The sequence below is a fragment of the Borostomias antarcticus genome, assembly GCF_949987555.1.
Source record: "Borostomias antarcticus genome assembly, chromosome: 5".
In the NCBI taxonomy this organism is placed as follows: Eukaryota; Metazoa; Chordata; class Actinopteri; order Stomiiformes; family Stomiidae; genus Borostomias; species Borostomias antarcticus.
Genome location: NC_140238.1, coordinates 17,304,151 through 17,327,574, shown reverse-complemented (window position 1 = coordinate 17,327,574; position 23,424 = coordinate 17,304,151). Strand labels below are relative to the sequence as shown.

At 47.3% G+C, this 23,424-nt stretch overlaps 2 protein-coding genes across 2 annotated transcripts in view; one reads left to right on the top strand and one right to left on the bottom strand.

Moving 5' to 3' along the window:
• Positions 1-431: 431 nt before the first annotated feature.
• ky (kyphoscoliosis peptidase) lies at positions 432-4,324 on the bottom strand (the record flags this gene model as incomplete). The annotated part of the gene is made up of 6 exons (XM_084438975.1): positions 432-1,756; positions 1,886-2,076; positions 2,312-2,503; positions 2,699-2,816; positions 3,038-3,152; positions 3,713-4,324. The coding sequence occupies 6 exons, from the start codon at positions 4,322-4,324 to the stop codon at positions 432-434; spliced, it is 2,553 nt and encodes an 850-aa protein (XP_084295101.1).
• Positions 4,325-5,917: 1,593 nt separating this feature from the next.
• Positions 5,918-23,424, top strand: part of slc4a11 (solute carrier family 4 member 11) — a gene marked incomplete at its 5' end in the record, with an annotated part of 47,107 nt that continues 29,600 nt past the window's right edge. Inside the window, one exon of the mRNA XM_084437992.1 lies at positions 5,918-5,978. Coding sequence (XP_084294118.1) covers positions 5,918-5,978 — 61 coding nt within the window. The remainder of the gene's footprint in view (positions 5,979-23,424) is intronic.

Below are 23,424 nucleotides of genomic sequence, written 5' to 3'. Positions count from 1 at the left end.
AGGCTTCTGAGGCTATTTCTGTGTGTGCTATTATGACAGCAGCATGTAAACACTCATCACTCTCACTGCTGGGCCTCCATAGTTACATGTCCTTGTCCCGCTGCCAAAGGCGTCAGAACCAGGCTGGGGCAACAATGGGGCCTTTCTTGGAGGATCGTTCGCTTTTCTGAATTGCTCTCCACATTTTGTTCTACAGTAAATATTGTATATCCAGAGCTAACTTAATGACACTGGCCATGAGCCATCTAGAGGTAGAAGAACTTTCCATGTTTTGACGTTTATTGCAATTGTTTCAACATTGATTATCTGAGGAAACAATTTTATATTTTCAAAACATATCACATTTACAGTAATAGCATCGCTGACTGATAAGTCAATCGATCTTCCCCCCCAAAGCATTGCCATATATTTTCTTTCAAACATTTTCCATCTCATTCTTCCTTCTCCAGCTGCAAGATGTCAAAGGTCATCATGACAGTCATGTCAGTGGTTTCTCCAGTGACGGCGGCCAATTTCAGCTGTGGAAGGCCGCTCCCTGTGAACACCTCACCCTCCCACACCCTGCTCTTATTCTGCTTCAGCTCGGTCTTGCTTTCCCCCAGCACGGCCACCCTTCCGGCCCCGGGGACACGCACCCTGAAGCGCACCCAGGAGAGAGGCTCCAGCAGGCCGACGCGGGGCTCGAACAGCACGCAGCCCTTCCTCCAGGCCGAGTAGGCGCAGGGGAAGGGAGGCCCGCTCTGCTCTGAGCTGTTCCTCAGAACAAAGTCGCACATGGGGTCGAAGTTCCCGCCGGGGGCGGCCCTGGCGTACAGGCCGAGCCGGTAGACCCCCGGGCCGGGCAGGCTGGCGCTCACGGTCACCTTGCTGTCATTGTAGGTGCAGAAGAGATGGCGAGCCAGTGGACCGGCGGGGGGCTGCTTGCTCTCCTCCCTGGTCAGCATGGCGTGCAACTCCAGGTCCCGCTGGTTGTGGAAGGTAATGTTACACTTGCTCTGTGGCGTGCTCACCAGTGCTCCTGTGTGGCTGAATTTAGAGAGGCCCGCGTCCAGCGTGCGGATCCCTGGCCCGCACAGCGAGGAGAGGTTGGGGGGGAACAGCTCGTTCAGACCGACCGTCTCTCGGCCGCAGTGGAGCAGGAAGTTCCCGGCGTTCTGGAACTTGACGTCTGGCCTCTCGTAGTCCCGCACGAACACCGACAGGCGGTAGAAGCCTCGGAGTGGGCAGAGGACGTGGCAGGTCAGGCGCTGGGGCTCCATCTGGGTAGCCAGGCAGCGCTTGGCCAGCGTGGGCTCCAGGCCGGGGTGGACCAGCTCACACAGCATCATCAGGGGTCTGGAGGTCTTCAGCACCAGCTCAAAGACCCCCGCCTCCAGCTCAACCACCTCACTGCCCTGGCCGCTGCCCTCCAGCCCCAGGGACCCCACCGCAGGCTGCAGGCCCCAGGACAGGAAGGGGTTCTCTGGGAGCTCCTCGGTGACCTTGGGTGTAGGGCACTCCAGAGTGAAAGAACAGACCCAGCTGAACGGGGTGGTGGCTGTGTCGGGCCTGGCGAACACCTTCACGTTGTAGGTGCCGCTAGCAGGGGGCAGCAGTCGCAGTTTCATGGTTCGATGTGACATGGTCAGCAGGCCAGAGCTGCTGCCGTCCTGCATTGGGCCTGCAGCACCAGCCTGGAGGTCCTGCTGCAAGACCTCATAAGCAAAAGCCACAGGAGGCCGGGAGAAGCCCAAAGACACCATCGCCTCTCCATCGTCTGTGGAACAAAACGCCAGACACAGTTCATTCACAGTTTCTATCCGATACACAAAATAAACAATACAGTAAATATTATAATATGTATATATGTAACGTTTACTGATGTGGTCTGAGCGTGGCTTCTCACCAGTGACAATGTGAAAGTGTTTGGGTTGAATGAGGCTCAGCCCCAGAGTGAAGAAGGCCGAGGTCTTGAAGACCCTCCTCTCAAACTCCTCTAGGGGTATGGCTGTCTCCAGGAGCTGCCACCTCTCCTCGTCAGGGAAGTGGGAGTCAATTAAGTCCTCGGGGTCCGTCAGGAAATAGAAGTCGTCAAACCTGGGCGGCGACATCAAACATGCCGCTTTGACACGCATCACTTTGAACTGAGCAACTGAGTGAACTAGTATCACAACTGGAAAACCGGAAACCCATTTTTAGTCCTGCTCGTACACTCACTGGTGTTATACCGCTGCCTGACGCCTCTGTAGGCATTTAGACTTGTTTAATTTTGGGCTTGCTAATTTAGAACGCATTACCGTCTAATCATCTGACCCCTACCAGTGTTTCTCACCTCCTTACAAAGGTTTTGCTGTTCATGTCCACCCTCCCCGCTCCCCAGCAGGCATCCATCAGGAACCACTGACCCCCCAGCAGCACGGCGTTCCACATGTGGTCAGACTTGGTGTCCCGGAGGCTCTGGCCCTGCCGGTGGCCAATGCCCTTACTGAAGCCCGGCACCTCCTGGCACTCGATGCCCACCTCCCTGCACACACGGTACAGATTGATGACGTAGGCGAGATTGATGACGTTATACAAAATGAAGCCAACCAGCGCAACGACCTTGAAAGGCGCCGAGTCAGTGATCTCCATGTTTATTGTACGCTGAAGGAAAGAGAAACAACGGCCTGTGGTAAAGCACAATTTACTGTATTTATTTGATGTCATTATATCATATTACCTGCACATCTCCAGGCAGAGGCTGGAGTATCCACAGCACACCCCCTTGCCTGCTGCAATCACCTCCTCGGGGGAGCACAGCTTCTCTGTCTGGCCCAGGTAGCCACTCACGTCATACTCTGACCCCCAGAGAGACCCCACAGAGAAAGTCACATCTGGCCTACACATGAGCCACGCACGCTTCCAAAAGTACAACACGGCTCTATTGAGAAATATGTTAAACTTATCATATTAATTAAGGTGTTGGCAGACACGGTTCCCCTAAAGTCAAGTGGAAGCTGCCATGTGATCATTTTTGTTTCCTGCCCTGTAAAAGCAGTATGCTTTGGGAGACACTGACCAATGTTGTGGCACAGCCAGATCCAGATGGCTCTCAGTCTCTCCAGCTCACTTTTGGCATCCTGCGTGATGCTCCGAGCTATGGTCTGCACGTCAAACACGCGCTGCTCCTTTAGCTGTGACACATGCACAAACAAACATGACTATCTATAGCTAGATGGCAGTGCACAAACATACACATACACACACTGAGCAAATGTTCACGAGCGCTCCTTTAAAACCTGCAGCAAAGCGCCAAATGAAGATACTGTACAGCATTCGCCTTTCAGAATGCCACGGAACAGCCTCACTGACGGACTGTTCAAGGTCACTGTGTGCTGCCTGGGTGCTACGTGTTTTGGTTACACTGCGGAGTATGGAAGATGTTATCATTCCTCAGTGCTTCTCCCGCAGGCGTCAGTGCACACAGACCTTCCGCTGTTATGACTTCACTCTGATCGGTGCTCTAATTTGGATTCCGTCTCGTGTTTTATGCTATAGCTGCCTCCCCGGCTCAGGGCATGCCCCCAACACAGGAGATGACACGTCCCCAGCAGAAGAGAAAGAGACGGCCTAAAAATAGACACACTGTCGCTTGCCGATGACAGAAGCAAACCTGGCACTCTGCGTGGGGAGTGTTGGGAGGAGCAGTGTGATTTATAGAAACAGAAAATGGTGATGAGTGTGTGACCCCCACCTCTGTCCCCGCACTGACAGCCTGGGTGTCCACCCTGTGGAACACCTCCGTGCTGGAGAACAAGTCCTTGCGACGCCTTCTCTTGGCGCCCGCCCCCCCTGCAGGGCCCAGGGCCCCCCTCGGTGCCAGTACGGTTTTAGGTTTGCTTTCGGGACCCGCCTTGCCCTCTTCATCTGCATCCTTCCTCACCGCGCTCTTCTTCAACGCCCCTACGGTTCTGGCGGCGCTCTCTGAGGAGAGCTGCCTCTTGGCTGCTGGGCGCTGATCCTCGCTCTCCTTCGCAGACAGCTTCTCAAACACCGACCGTCTGGACAGGATGCCACTCTGAACAGCTGCCTCAGCAGATGGGGGCTTGGCCTGGCTCCGAGGGGGGGCAGCGGCGGCTCCGCCCTCTCCGTGAGGGGGCTTCGATGTCTCCCGGGACTGAGTGCCATTCTGAACCAAGGCTCCTTGAACTCGAATAGGCTCGGACAGGTCTTGTTTGTCCTGTAAGAACTTAAGGACCGGTCCCTTCTCCTGGTCAAAACCCTGGCTGGTTTGTCCATCTGGCTGAGAGTTGTGTGAGGAGCAGGAGAAGGGGAAGGAGAACTTCTGAATGGCAACCTCTGACATTATTCTGGAGGCATGGCATCCTAGGCAGAAATACACATGTCACTGATCACAGTATGTAACTTGACAAAACTACTGTACTATTTATGACAGAGATTACGATCAACCCTAATTAGAATCATCACTAAGTCAGCCCTAATCTATACGATCTCGATAAGAACAGATATATACTGTACAGTCATCACGTTGAAGTTGAAGTCAGTGTTTCTTCTTTTTTTCCCAGTTCAGCTTTGAAATTGACAAATCTCTGATGTCCAAGTCCAAGTCATGGGGATTGGAGTCCACATCTCTGATTTCTTGTAACGAGTGTATTTGACTATACAGTTTGGTTGTTCCTTGCTTACCCTGTTTGGATGCTGGAGCCCACGTCTTCCTGTGTCTGTTTGTGGGAGTATTCTGTCTAGATGTCTTCCTCACTGGAATAGCTAGACTGGTCCTCTGTTACACAGGGTTGCTTTTATACACTCGCTGTGGGTTGCCAGGACTGGCCCAGGAATAACGTACCTAAAAATACTACAAAGCAGTTAAGACCAGCCAATAGAACTTGTCCCATCATGAGTAAGGGGCGTATGTGTGAGAGAGGCATGAGTGTGTGTGTGTGTGTGTCTGTACACGCATATGGGTGTGAGTATGTGAGTGGTTGGTTGGAGGCGTGGGCATGGTATGAGGGGTTCAGAGAGTTGGGTGTTTAAGGTGACAAGGTTAAGAGCATGGCATAGCTTGATAATGTCCACTTCAGCATCAACATCAAACACACACATAGTGTGAACCTTGTGATTGAAAGTTCTCTGCTCTCCAATGAAACTGAGGAACACATCTGTTGTTCCCGACCCACGCTTGCTCAATATCAAGAGGTTTTGAACTTAGTATTAGTATGTGTTGTATACTGTACTTTCCCTTGATGTCTCAGTGTTATGTAACACCATGTGTAGAGTGTTGGTCTGGAAGGGTGGGCACTGGCCAGGGGGTTGGACTGACACCCCCAGTAACAGCTGTCCAGCAGGAAGGCACTACTAATTAGGCTGAAAGCCAAGGTGGCAGAGATTCTTGCATTTGCAGTATTCAAATGAACACTATGTTGGTGCAGCAAACACTTCTTCCAATACACTGCTGTTTATTGAACTCAGGAGGAGTTTCGGGCAGATCAGCTGCTGTAGCCTAGATAATGTAGCCTACACCAGGCTTTCAATTGGCTACAGAACTTCAATCAGAAGGCTAACCAACTGAGGGTAGAAAAACTTGGTTATGGTTTCAAACAGTAGGCTAGGCGACAACAGAACATAAAGTAATAAAATGTTAGCCTACTAAGTGCTGCCACTGACTTATTTTCGGACCGAACTGGAAAATCTGTTAGACATCTCTGATAATATGAAAAACGTCACACTCACTTTGGTCTTCAAAAGGCTGCTCGCGCTATGATTGGTTGTGGGAGGTGCTATTGTTTTATAGGTACTTGCAGCGCGTGCTGTCATTAACACCTGCGGGACCCTCGTCAACTGCCATCACCCGACCGCAAAGTTAAGAGTCATCACTTTTCTTTTGAGGGGAAACAAGCAACATCTTCAATCTGTAGACTTTCAAAGGAAAAAGAACAATATGAAAACCGTCAAGGACGATGCAGATATGACGGGAGTGACAGTCAATCGTTTTGCTGAGGGTAAGACATTGTTGCTATGCTACTTCATGAAATTAGCCTGTTCGCGGTATGTTAAGTCATTTTGTTGCTTACTAATATTGTGCTTAATGTGTTTAGTCGTAGTTGTATTCCTCTGTGTACACGCACAGTTAGTTAAAGGTGTGTGTGTGTGTGTGCGCGCGCGCGCGCTCTCATGTGCATTTGATGTGTAGCCTACATCACTAAACAATTCTCAACGTCTTTTAATCTTCATTGCGTGACAGGGAGATGCAGAGAAAAAGAGATGCATAGCTAGATGAACAGTCTATTAAACATCGTTTCCAAAAAGAAAGACTTGCAATCCAGAAGAGCTTGGGAAACATCCAAAAGCTGTTTTTTGTGTGGTTTTTTTGCCGTCAACAACATTATGAAATGCTATGAAACATATGCTCGAAATTATATTGGGGACATCATTATTAATCAAACCGATGCTACAAGACCTGGCCAGTCAAGAGCTTTGGATTACGCTCAGCTCGAATGAATGAACTAAGGCCATTCTCTTAGAATGAACTGGACATCTGGAAGTATCACACTCAGGGGATAATTACTGACATTCAGCTTGAAATAATATTCAGTTTAATGTACCTTTTGGTCTTTTTTGAAAGACTTATCTGGCTTCTCCTGTTTCAGTTTGATGCGGATTTTTGTGATGTTCAACATTTCTGTCTCTCAACTGTGACCTCGACTTTCTCTGAGCCAGCACATTGTGGAGGATGCTTTTATTCTTATACCCAGTGTTGTGTAATCGGTAGCCTTCGTACTAGAGAAATGTGTTGAGGACTAGTTCCAGATGCACTCTTCACCTCTCTGATAGCTCTGCTGAAAGGCCAGCTGAGTGACTGTTATAGTTTCCTCGTGTTTGGTTGGATTGATGTCAAAACATTTATCTTTCACAGTTTATGTACAGTAAAACCTAATTATCCATCTGTTCAGCCCCCCAGGGATGTTAAATTAAGAGAATGTGAACACATGTATCTCTGACTTCGAAAGAAATCCAATGTTGTGTAAGTGTGTGTGTTGGGGTTAGCGGGCCCAGTGGATGCACCTTTGGTATTATTCTCTTAGCCAGCAGGCTGCATTTAAAAAACAGACAATGCCTGGGAGGAGACAGTCCAGGAGGAGGAAATCCCACCCTCGCTTGTCCACCAACCCAGTCTCTGGGCTCTTCCTGCTTCAAACACAATACAACAAAGTACCTATTACGGCATAAAGTTTGAAATGGTCCTCTGGCCTTTTCCACTTTCGGCTTGCGTGACATTTCGGGAAGGACTGTCGTTGTTAGTTGGAATATGGTGGCCCATTAGGGGACATTTCATTGTTTATGTCCCCTATTTTTATCGAGGCAGAGTGAGATGATGCCAGACAGACAGACACAGAGAGAGAGAAAGAGAGGGGGGGGGACGCAGAGAGAGATAGAGAGAAAGGGGAGGGAGAGGCAGAGACAGGGCAGTGCTGATGTGACTGTTCACACACTTGAAACCCAAAGTGTCACTGTCAGCATTCATGCCCCATAAAGCCATGTGGAAACGTAAAGGCAACAAACATTTCCTGTTGAGCGTGTGAGTGGCAGATTGTGCCACGTGGAGGGGAAGCTGCATGAAGCAGAGGAAACCAAGGGCAGGGGGGCATGGCCACCAGACACACAATCAAGCCGGTGTGGCCGCCCCCACACTGAGCCCAACTGTCCTCACAGCATTCCCCCACCTCCACTGCATCATTGGTGGACCCATTCGATCATTCAACTTTCCCCCGCCACGCCGCCTGTCACCTGGCACTGCCTCAGTTCTCTTGATGTGTCTTTGGAGCTCAGGGGTGACCACTAGAGGGCAGTGTCTGAGTGCCTCAGGTCCCTGGAGCTCACAGGATTTTCTGTTGATTGCAGTTATGGCATGCGCAGGCACACACACACACACACACACACACACACACACACACACTGTTCTACTTACATGTACACCACCACTAGCTCTTCTTTTTTTTGTCCCAAGCGGATCAGCCTTGATCACACAGCCTCTTCTCTACAGATTTTAACTTCCTTTAGTTTTTTATCAGACTTTGTTACCCCCGGCAGACTGCTCACTGAGCTCAGGTCAAGAGGAAGCTGTCAAGGATGGACAATTTATCCAGCCTCTACTGTCTCTCGTTGAGCCAAATGTTTAGCAGAGAGAAGCTGATGCATGTGGAAAGTTCCCGGGCCCTGAAGAGTTGTGAGGTGGACATGTCTCCTCAGGGTCAGCCAAGTCAAGGACAATGGAGAGGTCAGAGAGCGTCTCTCTCTCTCTCCTCTTCCTGGCACCAACAGTCCAATAAAACACAAAAGGCTGTGCCCCTCTGGCACACAAACCCTTCCTTTGACATCATAGCTGACACTGAGAGCGTATCAAATGATCAAATGAATAATTAGCCATAGTCCAGAAAACATCCACTCTGTTCATCCACTGTTCATCCAGATCTTGGTTTTGTGCTAACCTGATCGACAAAGCTCCTTTCTAGACTAAATCTGTTTGGGCCTTTTAAACATGTCCATATCCCTATAGCAATGGTTTTCTTTGCAGGGTCAACCGAACAAATGCACACACAATTGCGGGAGGCCATATTCTGATCAGTCCTGTAGTGATGTGTGTGCGGGCAAGCACGGTAACAAGAACCAGCTGGTCCGCTCTCCCGTCTTCACTGGCTCCTTCCTCTTTTATTCCCTGGCGTTGATGATGATTATCACCATTGACCCCCCCCCCCCCCCCCCCCCAACACACACACACGCACCCCTGTGCCAGAGCAGAGCATAATCAACAAAGCCAGAGCCATCAGAAAATCAGGAGAGACACAGACCTCCCCTTATGCGCCCGCCACCGGTAATGATGGCCGTCGACTGTCAGAAGTCAACAGAGGGCAGGATTCCCTTCTCACCCCGACGAGCTAACGGGAGGACTAGGACACCACTATCCGTCTGGGTTTTTCACCAGATTAATCGTCTCCAGCGGACCACTGCTATTGAGGCTGCCACCTCGGGGGCTTGGGATTGGGTTCAGACAGTAGAACACAACACTGTAGAAATTAATGATGAGCGAAGGTTCTCTACTGTCTCATTAGTGTCTATAAGCTGTTATTGTGTTCAAGGAAGGCTGGGCAATTTCCATGATCAATTTTTTAGCTTGTTGACTGTAAGAGTGACTTCAGTGTTTTTTATGTCTACACTTGTTTCAGACTCCCACACGAGGCCTCGTAGGTACAGTGTCAAGTGGTAAAGGTTAATTTAGTAACAATCCATTTATCTCTCTCTCTTTCTCTCAAGTTCAGTCACATTCGCACACGCACACACCGTCAGCTCTGAACACACCACACACACACACACACACACACACCGTCACCTCTGAACACACACACACTCCAGCTGTGGCCTGGGGGCTTCTCCCACCTCACTTACCATGCCAGCCGCTGTGCTCTGCACTCCTACGATTAGCCACGGGGTCATTCCATGTGGTCAGAGTCAGCGCCTCTCTGTGCACTCTGCATCGTCTAAAATTAAAGTTTACGCACAGACCCCTCCCCAGGTATGTGGTGGAACTACCCTTTGATGCCAATTAACTGGCGAGGGGGGAGGAGCCGTTTTTACTAGATGCGTCGTTTCAGCAGAAATAAGAAGCAGACATGCCTTCCAGCCACTCAGGAATTTAGTGCAAAGGGGGAGTCTCTTAAATGTAGGGAGAATGAGAACATGCATGTGGTATGTCCGTGTCGCATAGCATAAACACTTATGCGACTGTTTTTTCTCTCTCTTCTCTCTTTTCTCACCCCTCAATTTTTTGAGCGGTGGTTCTACGGAGAGGTCAGCGTGTTTCTGCTGTAGGACGTCTGGGGCTGGATTAATCTGGGGAGGTCATATTAGCAGCATCAGAGCGGATACTCAAGGGGGAAACGGGGATTAAAACGGGGGATTAGAGTGGTAAAAGCGAATCCGGTTCGTTAAAATGATCCATACTCCTCATTAAACTAGCAAGGCAGAGAGCCGGACCACACTTAACACCCGGGACCTCGAAAGCTAAAACAATTCACCAGTACAGTAAGACTGGGCCATTAACAGGAATGAAAGCTCGTCGAGGCAAATAGAAATTATTGCTGAGGAACGTGGTGTGAGAGCGCGGATATAAACACGGTTTTCATGCTATCCCTACCGTAAATCCAATCTGTAATGTTTTGGCTTAGGTGGAAATCCCTTCCCTGGCCTTCCCTGAGCCCGCGCTGTCCACAGCTAGTTTACCAAGCATGCCGTTAAACCGCTCGCAATTGGCATTTTATTAACACAGACTCGCACAGCTTTAGGCAACCCCCAGCACAATAAAAACAAACAGACATCAATCCAAACTGCACCTAAGCTCCACAACAACACTGCATTCCTTGGCCTGCCCAAATTAGATCAAGTATTTTTGCAAGACCAAGATCCGCTGCCAGCTTTTGATACCATTAAAACAAGTATTATTAAACGCACACCCTTGTTAAGTTATATTTTTAACTGAGTGTGTGCCTCGCTCTGTTTTCCTGAGGGATGCTTGCCTCCCTCGCACGCCGTTGGTGTGTGTAGTTACAATCCCACATTGTCATTGCTTAAAATGATGGGTCTCACTCACCCCGTGGGTCTGCCCGTGGATATTGGCTGATGGTTTGAACTTGTGTGACATCCATCATACTCTGCTCTGAGGCTGTGGGTCATGCCTTATGGTTATATGCAACTTGCAAGTTTAGTTAAATGTTCTTTGACACCACTCTGTAGTTAAATCAGCAGTGACCTTGTTTTCTTAAAGAGGTAATTCTTATGCTGCCATGCCCAATCATGACACTTTTTTCTTCGAAAGAAAATTGAGGGCTGTCAGTAGCCTACCTCCAGAGGCTGATACTACCTACTATGTCTCTGATGTCCATCCTTTTAACAAATTGGTGTTGTTTGACTGGACCACTTTTGTCAAGGGGAAATATAAGCGGCAACACACACAGTAGAATAGTAGGCCTATCTATGTAAACAGCTGTGCAGCTATCTCTCACCAGCTGTCATTTAAAAAAATACTTACTCATTTTTTGACCCATCCCTACTACAGCTATTCAACAGAAACCCCTAAATGTGAAATTTATGCACACAGTCAGTCTTACTGTATAACCATAACCGTACACTCAAGACAAGACAAGTTTATTTGTATAGCACATTTCAGCAACAAGGCAATTCAAAGTGCTTTACATGATACAAGACAAAGTGAAAGAAACACACAGAATAGACAAAGTGTGTCTAGATCAGACACAACAAAGCAACTCTGGGGCCAAGTGTCTGCCCACAGCGAGGTCAGGATTAAACCACAGGGGAGTGGTGTATGCCTGCCTTAACATGACCAATAAAACACAACACAACCAAGAATGAGGGCACTAGTTTAAATGTAGTGGTCATGGAGAGAGATCACTGACCGGCCCTTTGACATCATCAGCATGAGGCTGCTGTGGTGAAGCTGAGACACAAAGTCTCGCTCGTTGAGTCGACAAGGTGAGAGATTCGGATTGCCATGCTTGTCAGTTTTGAGGTGCCAGCTGCGTGAGTGTGTGTCTCAGCAAGAGGTTTGTCCTGCTGACTGCTGTAGTAACGTGTGTGAGCAGAAGGGAAGGCACTAGGACCCAGCGGTGAGATAGTGAGTAGGCAGGCAGAGTGGGCTGAGTCACTGCATGTGTCTCAGAGACAGTCAGAAACAGAGAGAAGGAGAGCAGAGGTGATCTCACACTCATCAGCGCAGGATAACAGAACCATGATGGGTTGACTTGGGGGGTGGGGGGGGGAGAAACGTGCCTCGCCACTCGCTCAGCTATGGAAGCCAACAAAGTTCTTCATTTCGTGCCTTCCGGTAAGTCGTCAAATGTCAGCCCCCCCCCCGCTACTGGACACGACACAGCAGACGGAGAACTTTGGGGTTCCCTGCCTCTGAAACCTGAGAAACCCTGAGGAAAACATGTGCTGCTGCCCACCTCCACCTCCAGCACTCCAGCCAGAGCAGTTGTTTGTGTCAGTGTATGGGTGCCTGGGTGTGTATGTATGAGTGTGTCTGTGTGTGTGTGTAGTAATGTGTGTCTACTGTATGTGATTCTCAGATCTAGAATCAGTCTTGCGTTCTGTTTGTGTCTGTCTCAAATCATGGTTTTGATTATGCTCTCAGGGGTTTGCAGCAGGCTGTTTCTCTTGCAGAAATACAGATGTTTTAGTATGTGTGAGTGATGTGCTTTTTGTTTATGTCTGGTATGCGACATGAATGCCTCTTGCGTCGTTAATCTTATCCAAAAAGCAGAACCTGGAAATAGGAATGCTTCAAAGATCCACATAGAGATAGAGACAGAATACCTGTCGAGCTGGGATAACTGGAATGTCGTGGTAGCCTGTTTTTCCAAAATGCACTTTCCTCTGTGTGCGCCCGTGTGTGTGTGTGTGTACACGTGTACATGTGCGTGTGTGTAAGAGAGAGATATTTTTAAGTAATATGAGAGAGTGATTGTACTGGTGCAAACACGGGAGAGTTACCCAGCGCTCGTCTCTCGCAGGAAATCCTCTGGTAGGCCCGAGCTCATTTGGAGGTGTGATGCGGCTGCCTCTTCACTTCATTCTGCCTTTGAAGACAACATGGAATTGAGTCTGTTCGTGTCTATGCACGTGTGCGTGCGCGCGCGCGTGTGTGTGTGGTGTGTGTTTGTGCGCGGCACGCTCCGCACGCCAACTCCTGTCACTGCCTGTGTGCACTGGACTGTGATGGATATTGTCGTGGCTTGTCCTTTGAAGAATAATTTGCATTCACAGGCGGAGGGGCTGATTAGGCAGCGGGATGGAAGCAGGAGGCCGGTGAGCCAGTCATTATCATGGGAGATGACAGGGATGGCTGGCGGAGACCGAGGGATCTGGTAGAGATCCTCCTGACCTCCTGGACAGGCTGATCCGAGTGGTCTGCTCTGGTTATATAGAGGAGAGGCGAGATTGGTTATAAAGGGGAGTTGGAATCGACAGCATGTGTCATATACGGTTTGACCGTGGTGCGGTATGCTGTTACCTGTGGGTTGGAATGGAGATGTGTGTGTGTGACAGTGATCTCTGATCAGTATTCACCACTGGCAGCTGAGCTCAGGAGCTTCCGCCTCTGAAAACAGCCATCTGGGCTGTAGGGAAGATACAGACACACACACACTCTCTCTCTCTCTCACACACACACACACACACACACATCATATGATAACACAGTAACACATAACACCGCTAACCACACATCCGTACATGGGGATAATAATGCTTTTGTGTGCACACACAATATGAATAGTATCTACAGAAACGCACACTCCTCATGGCACATGCTAGCCTTCATGGACATATGCATGACATTGACCTCGCTACAACAGAACGTTTAGATTCTAAGATACATATAAAGCCTTCAGTGCAGTGAAATGAAGACTATTACTATGAAATTACCAACATTAACACTCACCTCAAAGTTCACCTCATCTTTATCATTAAACAGGTGCACAGTGAACCTGTCATCCCCCACCCACGGTACATGTCATCAGTATGTACAGTTGTTGAATGAAATGTTAAAAGAAAATTCTCAGCTAATGACCTAGCCATACTCTATATCTGATCTATCCAACAGGATCAAACTACCTGAATAAGAGCCATCAGAGGCCGGTACTACGAACGTAGTTCAACACATCCAGTTAAACTTCTCGCTAGCTCGCTCGAGTAAACGAGACAACCGCAATCACGGATAAACGGTACCACGAAGGTGGTTATCAACTCGTTAACTCGACCCAGCTGATCTAATCTAGCTATGAGCGCGTGCACATATAAAGAGGCGGTGTTTGCCGGTATGGCCAATCGCAAACATGAAGCGATCTAGAGCCGCCTACTTCACACAAGAGGAGCAGACGCCCATCATTCAGAAATATGAAGACTACAAACATATTATTCTGGCCAAGAGTAACACGGTTGCTGCAACTAAAGCGAGGAAGGAAAGCTGGCAAAAAATTGCTGACTGTTTGAATTCGTAAGTTAATAGGCTTATCAATATTAAATTTAATTAATATAGCTGTTTGGCCCTTGCTACATGCCCCATGATGAACGCACTATGCTGGCCTAGATGTGAGGTTTGCATGCCTTAACATGAATGAGTTGCATAGATGTCACGTTAGGACTATTCTTATATATACCTTCAGTGCGAACCCTGGCAATGGAAAACGTTCATGGGAGCAAGTGAAGAACAAACATAAAAACATAATCCAAACCGGTAAGTAGCCTAGGCATAGGCCTACTTGAATTTCTCCAATAAACGGCCTACATGGTTGTAATGTAATGATTGGCTTGCCATATGGCATTGTCATATGTAGGTGGTAACATCAGCAGTGAGTCTGCACATTCTATTCTGTTTTACCACTTGAAATCAACTAAAGTTTCCACAGTTACTGGATTATCACCTCTGTCTTGATCTCTATTTTAATAATCATTCAAGTCTAGACGTTCGGTTACAACAGAGAGTTTTGTGCAAGCATGGGCATTTGGCGTTTCACTGTAGGCTACTTGAGCTGGATAGCTGCTAACATTTTGAGTGTACAGTTCAATTTATTGAATTTCTTCAAACAGAACAACAAAAAGAATCACCACACTATTGAGTAATCTGATTTTGAGTAATGTTAGCTATGTTGTTTTGAAATTGTGTAACAAATGAACAGTGCCCAATTCACTATAGATGACATTTTCAGATTGCGCAAATAAAAAAACCGAAATGGTAATACAGAGTACCACATTTTTTGGGGGGACCTTTTAAAGGTTTAAAAAATGTGATATCACCCAACCCTAGTGAACAATATTCAAACTGATGGTTGTACTCGGAACCTGTGGCCCGTATCGAGCGAAGTTCATCCATAGATGTCTTACATCAGACCACGAGCCGACAACGAGCACGGCCAGGCTCAACATAAATCTCTTTGTGTCTGAGTAAAATGTATGTCCTATGAGGAGGGACAGCTACAGGCGTTGTTTAGGTGTAACCACAGCAAGAATCGCTGGTATGGCATTGTGATAGGCGGTGATAGACAGATGGTTCATTCAATCACCACCTGTATTCTTGAAAGTGCCTGCCCTTTTCCAAACAGTTTCCAACGTCACCCACCCAGATGGTTCTGTGTAACAAACCATCTGGTGTGTCACATTTCTATATTGCCACCTGTGGCAAGAACCCCCCCCCCCCCCACAGCATGACATAACTTTTTCATATGACCTGGCCAATCTGTGATCTATCCAACATAATTGAACTATCTAAATAAGTAATATAATCGATGTTGTGAATATACAGTACGATTTGATATTTGCCTATAGGGGTTACTGTTAACATATCAGACGGTTCCATCCAGATGGTTCAGTGTAATATGACATTTATGAATATTGTTTTTCCTTCGCCTGTGCCTCTCCCATAATATTCTGTCGACTCGCAAGCTTATTTTAAGCAAAATTAAAAGATTCAGTGTAGTACGATATATAACTTCTGACTGTTGTGTTAGATTCACTCGCAGAGCTGGGCTACGTGCGTCAGAACCATTCAGAGAGACCATTCCTTACGTCACAAGTGCAAGGCTTTCTCCGTGTGCCTTAAAGGATGGGTTTGGAATTTAGCATTATAAGGGCCGCTAACACACTCAATGGATCCATAGGTGCATAGACAAAATCCCTCAAAAACACCATAAACTCTTGTTTTTAAAGACAGGAAACTCACGGAGTGGTCACTGGTGTCTGTTGATGTTCTGGCAAAAAAATCAAAGTTTGATTCCGATCGGGTTTTATTGATCATATTATATCCATTGATTTGTATTGACAACAAAGCCAGAGATGTTTAGATTCATCCATGTCCCATATTTGTTTTGATCAACAAACACTTTTACCTAACACTATCAATGAAATACCAGCTGCAAAGCAACCCTAGGCTTCTCGACTTGTTGTGTTGTGTAGAGTGGCTCTTCTTCTTCTATGGTAGCCTCCAAACTCTGTCAAGACCTACCAAAGTTCAAGCGGAAGTTTAAAAATGTATGTACTGCAAGTGAAAATAGTTCTATGCTAAATGATAAATAAAACCCTATCGGAAGCATACTATGTGGCAATTTTTTTCAGAACATCAACGGACACCAGTGACCACTCAGTGAGTTTCCTGTCTTTGAAAACGAGAGCTTATAGTGTTGTTGAGGGATTTTGTGTATGCACCTACAATATGTATCCATTGAGTGTGCTAGCAGCAACAGGCTATATCTTGAGAGTGCACTAAATTCCAAATCTGTCCTTTAATTTCAATCGCAGAAGTAGAGAAAGCTGCTCTGTATTGTTTGAACCAACTTCAGACTCTCCATTTAACAGCAGTACTGAAATTGTCACGTTTGGAAAACATACAGTATGACCATACTGTATCTCTGACCTATACAACATGACGAAACTACCTAAATAAGAGTCATCTGATCTATGTTGTTAAATATAATGACTGTAACTAATGATAATTGTACCCTCAATGCACCGAACTCTGATACTAACCTATGAGAATCCTAACATTTAGCGCAAGCACCAAAAGAGCTACTAAACACCTCAAGCTCTGAACTCTGTGGATTTACAAAGTACATGGGCTCCTGAGTTGAATAGACTGAACTTTTACTGAGACACCAATCATAGTTTTTATTTTATGTGTAAAGCGATTTTAAAAAGAAAAAAAAGAATGGTGGCGAGTGCCCCCAGGTGGTGGGTTCTGGTACATGTGTGACGAACACACACCATACCGATTTCTTCAGGTGTGGAACAATGAATTGGTGCTATAGTTAAGAATCATATAATGTGGAATGTCCTTTCATTTTATAGCCTCCTTTCCTATAAAACGCTATATTAGCTGAATGATATATAGCAGATATGAAAATAGACATTTTAAATGGCAGAATTTAAGCTTTTACGATTAATTCTGTACTTGTACCTCATTGTTTATGACCCCAGATGTCTACAGTACATCGTATGTATAAATAGCTGCTATTATCTTGAAGAGGCAGACTTAATTGTTTAGTTTTTTTTTTTTATAGCATTCAGATCAAGTGTATTTAAATGGTGCTATACTAGACCCCACACCATTTTTATCCTAATCATGTGAACCTCTCCCAAATGGGGGATTCTTGTGGAATGCAATCACTACTGCATAATTTCTGTATTAAGCATAATTCAGTGTAAAATGTTTTTTGTTCTCAACTGGATTTCCTGCATAAATCACCTTATCACCGCAGGACGATCTACACAAAAGTGTTACAATCATTGGTCATATAGAACAGAAGTTACACATTTAAACACGTTTAAATAACTGTAAACTGCGAACACACACACACACACACACACACACACACACACACACACACACACACACACACACACACACACAGTGTTGGTGGTCCTTCCGGCCTTTGATTATATGATGTGACAGATCAACCCACTACTGTACATGGTGTAATTACACTTCATTATGACCCACTGTAATCCTGTTGTCTGATGATGATAGCTTCTACTGCTTGGTGTGGAGAAAGGCTGCTTCGGTAGATGTGGAAGGCGTTCTAATGAGCCTGGCTGTGTCACTGCTGTGTGTGCGTGTGCTTTGTCAGTCACCACGTTCTCCAAAACTCTGCCGTAACCGCCGCATGACTAGCGCAGTAGGAAATTAATATGACTAAAGCGTGCACTTTCTCTTCTGCAATGAGCTAAATTTAAAACTGACAAACAAAAACAGTGCCGAGCTGACGGTCACGCTGCCCTGTGGTCCACACGCCCCCCAGCGTAGGGGTAATTATTCCAAGATGTCCAAGGATGCCCGCGTTGATGAATTCCATCCCTCGATTGCAAAGGCTTCCCTTTCCATGTGTCTAAACAGAAATATCAATGTGATATCAATATGGCCCTGCATCTCTTTCTCTCGCTATGCCTTCCACTCCTGCTCTCTCACATACACCTTTGCTTTCTCTGTGTCTCTCTGTCTCTCTCTCTCTCTCTCTCTCTCTCTCTCACCCACACACACACACACACACACACACGCATTACACTACCATGTTGCAACACATCCACATGTACACGTCATGTCAGTGCTGGACCTCTCTATAAAACGTGCCCCAGCCTGCTACACGCACACACACACACACACACACACACACATACACATGCTTGCTCAGGCATATTCACATGGCTCACGCTGCCTCCACGGGTCTTCCCTCCTAGTGGGTCAGTGTTGATGGGAGTGCAGACAGTGGGAGTGCGATGCTGGAGGGTGGGGGTAGACGGTAGACGGTAGACCTGGGCGGCGGGCTCTGTTCAGCCCACGCTGGAGAGCAGAGCCGTGGACTTGAAAGGGAGATGGTGGCCTGGCTTTAATCGAGCCAGAGGAAGAGGGGAATGTGCAAGCAATTAGCAGGAATCCCCCAGCTCTGGATTTTTTTATGAAATGGGAGCAGCCAATTTCTGTAGCCCGCGCGCGTGCGCGAGAGAGAAGAACGCGAAAAAGAGCGAGCGAGAGGGAGAGAGAAGGTGGCATACAGAGGAAAACCACCCCCCCCCCCACACTCCTAGCGAGGCAGAACAGGGCTGTGTTGTAGCTGCGCCTGTCTGGGTCTGACTGTGGAGATCTCCCACCAGAGACGCCTCCCATGCGTGAACACCAGTCACGACAAACCCCTCCCTCCAGCCTGCCCCCCTGGCCATGCCGCAGAGCCCGAAACTGGACTCCGGAGGGGGGAGGGTGTGTGTGTGGGGGGGGGGAGCAGTCGGAACAAGCCGAGTTATGCTCAGGGAATGGAGCCCTTGGGTGGATTGGTTTTGCCGTGGGAGGGGACACACCTCAGGTGCCTGGAAACCCGTCGCCGAATGCAAACGCTGACGTTAATGCGACTTTAAAGTAGCTTGTGGCTGTTCCTGCTGGACTAGCCCGTCCTGTGTTCTGCAGGAAGTGGAGCCTGGAGAAAGCTGGAGAGAGACCCTCTGGTTTCTCTCAGGACTCTCTGACACACACACACACACACACACACGCACACACATACTTGGACAGTGCCAGAGCGTTCATATACTCTGTCCAGCGTCAGCCATGCGCCAGAGCACTCCCCTCTGGCCAGCTCTGTGGTCAAGGCTCCTCTTTGACATAATCAACGTTAGACACAATCTCAGGGACACAGGTGTGTGTGTGCATATGTGTGTGTGTGTGTGTGTTGAAAGAAGTCAGCCTCCTCTCCAGTTTAAACACGGATCATATTTTATTCTTGGATGTGTTGGTCAGAGGAGGATTATGACCGTTGCCACTGGGTTAATGAGGTAGGAGGAGACAGATCACACCCAGCTGGCAGCAGACTGCTTCTCATCTCTGCTGAACACTACAGTGGAAAACGGCAGGACAAGAACAATACATAACCTCAAATGAGATGTCTGAATATCTAAATATATATAAATATACACTGTCTGATCTATTGAATATCTAAAAGTCGAGCTTTCCTTTGTGATTAATTAACACGGGTTTGCAGTCATTCCCTTCTGAAAGCCTACAGAAGAAATGCTGCAATGCAGTAATCACATCCAGTCCCGTCTGTAATTGATAGATGTAGCTTGACCCTCAGTACTGTACAGCGTGAATTACCTGTTGAAATAATCGAATTAGCTCTTCAGTCATGAGCTCCAGCCGGAAGTGTGGGACTCCCCCCCCCCCCCCCCCCCCCCCCCAGAGGGAGGGAGAGTGGAGCCGAGCGTCACAAGGAATTCCCTCTCCCCTCCTCACTCTGAGAGCGACCAGCGGCCGAGGGAGGCCGGGCGCCAAAAGAGCCTCCGGGCACAATTAGTACCAGCAGCACCCCCTCTCTTCCCCTGCTCTCCAAGATCCTGCTTATAGATCCCACGTAAAATAGCAGCAGGTCCGCCTTTAATCTGGAGCATGTACATCCCCCCTCCCCCCTCGCGTTCCTGGGCTCTCCCTCCCGGCATCTGCTTTGCATGTACAGGTACCTGCTTCCCTGTTTGTGTGTGTGTGTGTGTGGGGGGGGTGGGGGGGGGGGGCGGGAGTGTGTTCAGACGTGAGTGGCCTACTACTTCGTCCCACTGATACATCATAATAGTATGATAGTTTTGATGTGTGAGGAAAGAAAGAGATCCTTGTTTTTCTGCTGATCTGCAGTATCAGTGTGTCTACAGTACCAGTGTGTCTACAGTACCAGTGGGTCTACAATACCAGTGGGTCTACAATACCAGTGGGTCTACAGTACCAGTGGGTCTCAGTACCAGTGGGTCTACAATACCAGTGGGTCTACAGTACCAGTGGGTCTCAGTACCAGTGGGTCTCAGTACCAGTGGGTCTACAATACCAGTGGGTCTACAGTACCAGTGGGTCTACAGTACCAGTGGGTCTACAGTACCAGTGGGAGTGATGGATGGAGGCGCTAGGGAGGGAGGGGAGGGAGGGAGGGAGGGAGGGACGCAGCTAGTCCAGCAGTCAGAGCATCCGACCGGCGCCCGAAAGTTCCGGCCTGGTACGAGATCAGGCCAGGCCACTTGCCCTTGAGCAAGGCACTTAACAGTAGCTCATGTGAGTCGCTGTGGACTTGCATGAAAATATGCATGAAAACCAATAAGACGGCACATGCAGTTGGTAGTGTGGTAGTGCACTGTGATCTGCAGCGAGAGGTTGTGGGTACTGTAGTCCACACACCATATACCAGCGGAAGGGAGGGGTTGACGCGGAGGAAGGAAGGGATTGTCCTGCTGTAACGAGATACAAGTCAAGCAGAAGTAGCGTTGCTTGTGGTCGTTACACACACGCTGCAACCTCTAGGATGAGAGAGGCCTCACCCATCGTTGAACTTTGCTGGGTTGCCTTATGTCAAACCCCTCAAAGTGTGTGTACTGTGTGTGGGTGGATGTGTGGTTGTTTGAGTTGGCATAAACATGTCTTCTCTTGTGCTGAAAGGTGTGTGTGTGTGTGTGTGTGTGTGTGTGTGTGTGTGTGTGTGTGTGTGTGTGTGTGTGATACCGGTCTTGCCAGTTCAGACTTCCTGTTTGCTGTGAGTGCACTTCCCTCTTTGGCTGAAGAATCTTCAGAGCAGTTTTGTTCTGGAGGCAGCGATGGCTGACAGACTCTCTGCTGATAACATCTGCCTCCAATGACAGCTGAACTTCACTCGTGGCCTTGCAGTTCTTTATTAACAGTCTCTCCAGGCAGGAGAAAATACCTCTGTCTGAACGTCTCGTTCTAGTGCTTACTCACGTTGTCAACTTGTTGGTAATTAAAGTAGAGGCAGAATGTACAGGTGTGTGTGTGTGTGTTTGGATACGTGTTAATTTAACTAGATAGTGCCTTACTGTTTTTTTTCTCCAGAAGATCAGCCTGTTTGTGGCTCCAATGTGTTCTCTTGTGCACAGTGAGGTTCCCTGTGCATAAATGTGTTATGATGTTTTTGAAACGTGCTACATTTTCTGTGTCATAATCAACCCCCCAAGTATAGCAAATAAGAAATGAGGATAAATAAATGATGACTTCTCACTTTCATGTTCTCACAACAAGCACCTCATTCCTCTTTTTAAACCGGTCGGTGTGTGTGCGCACTATGTGTTTGTTCAAGAGCATGGCTGTGTGTAATCAAGGCTGGGCCAGCTACAAATTACATTTTTATGTCAAATGTTTGTGGAGATTGTGGCGTGTTTGGCTGTACTGGGTGTGTGAGGAAACTATAATCTGAGACTCTATAATCTCACTTTCGATGTTGTGTATATCTCTGACCACTTCCTTTATCACTTGCATGCACTGCATGCCAGTTCAGCAATGTTTCCTCATAAAGGAAGTTTCACAATTGACAGACAACAAGTAGGTTGATTTATAAAAAGTATTTTTCATAGTTGGTTGGTAGACTTATAACTGCGGAGCCACACCAGGCCCGCTGATGAAATTCCTTTCTCACTGGCAAGGATGACGGTACCGTACCTAAACACAAAGTAAGAACAGGCTCCAGGATGGCTCTGTAGCTAAGGTTACAACAGTCTTCCGTTTTGTTCACTGTTCCAACTCTTGCTGTACTGTAATGCTGTCCAAGGGAGAACAGTTTAACAGTACTGGTCTCTCCATGGTTTCTCTAATGGTTCAGACGCAGTGCTTTTGGTCTCACCATGATGGTGTCGGAGCTACAGTACAACGTTGTGAGGCACACTAGCATATCTCTCCTACTGTGAATTAGGGCTGCACAATTAATCGTGAATTAATCGAAATCGCGATTATGACCTCCGCAATTAACTAATCGCAAAAGACCGCAATTAATGTGATAAATAATTTTGCTTTGAATTGAGTGCTAGGACACGGACGAATCACAGGCACTTATGCTGTCTGACCAATCACATGCGTTCCCGCTCAGTGTGCTGTGCGCAGCAATTTCACTGAGAAGACAGATAGCAGTAGGCCAAGACCAGTGTCACGAGTACCTGCAGCCGTGAGTAGTGAAAAAATGAGTGAAAACGAGGTCAGTGAGTTAGTAGCAAGAAAGGGATCAACGTCCGTGATTTGGGAGCATTTTGGTTATTATATATTAATATTATATATTAAATATTAATCGCAATTACCATTTTGAAGCAAATAATCGCAATTATTATCTTTTGTCATAATCGTGCAGCCCTACTGTGAATGTAGATATCTGTAATGTCAATGGACACAAACAGAACCTGTCCTTTAATTCAGTGCACCCTACGTCCTTTAGTGCCAAGCAGCTGGATAATAGAAGACTGAGATTGTCTGCTCTGCCTCCGAGGACAGCTCTGATCTCCCAGCTGAATGAGACAGGGTTCAGGCTCATTGTACACACAGGAAACGGACCTGGTATATAACACGAATAGAAGACCAGCCTAGCCAAGGACTCAGAAAAGTACTAAAAAGTAGTAAAAGCACTAGTAATTGAAAAACCCCAGTTGTTATTCAGTGCTAGCTTGAGTTAATTCTTAGTGCTTGGTTTTGTGTTAATTCCTCTTCACTGGGGAATTTCACAGCACGTCTTTGTGGAGAAGACGGTAGACCTTCTTTTACAATCAATCAATCAATCAATCAAAGCTTTATTTGTATAGCGCATTTCATACCCAGAGGCAACACAATGCGCTTTACAGAGAACAAGGGAGGTGGGCATACGACCCACCTCTACATAATAACTATTATAACTATTCGATTAGGTTATTTGGCTGCCCATAAATGTGGGTGTTTGTGGAGATGGATACAGTTCATTGTTAAGCATGTGTGTGTGTGTGTGTATGTATGTGTGTGTGTGTGTGTGTATGTGTGTGGTCTGTAAGTGTGTGTGCGTGTGTGTATGTGTGTGGTCTGTAAGTGTGTGTGCGTGTGTGTGTGTGTGTGTGTGTGTGTGT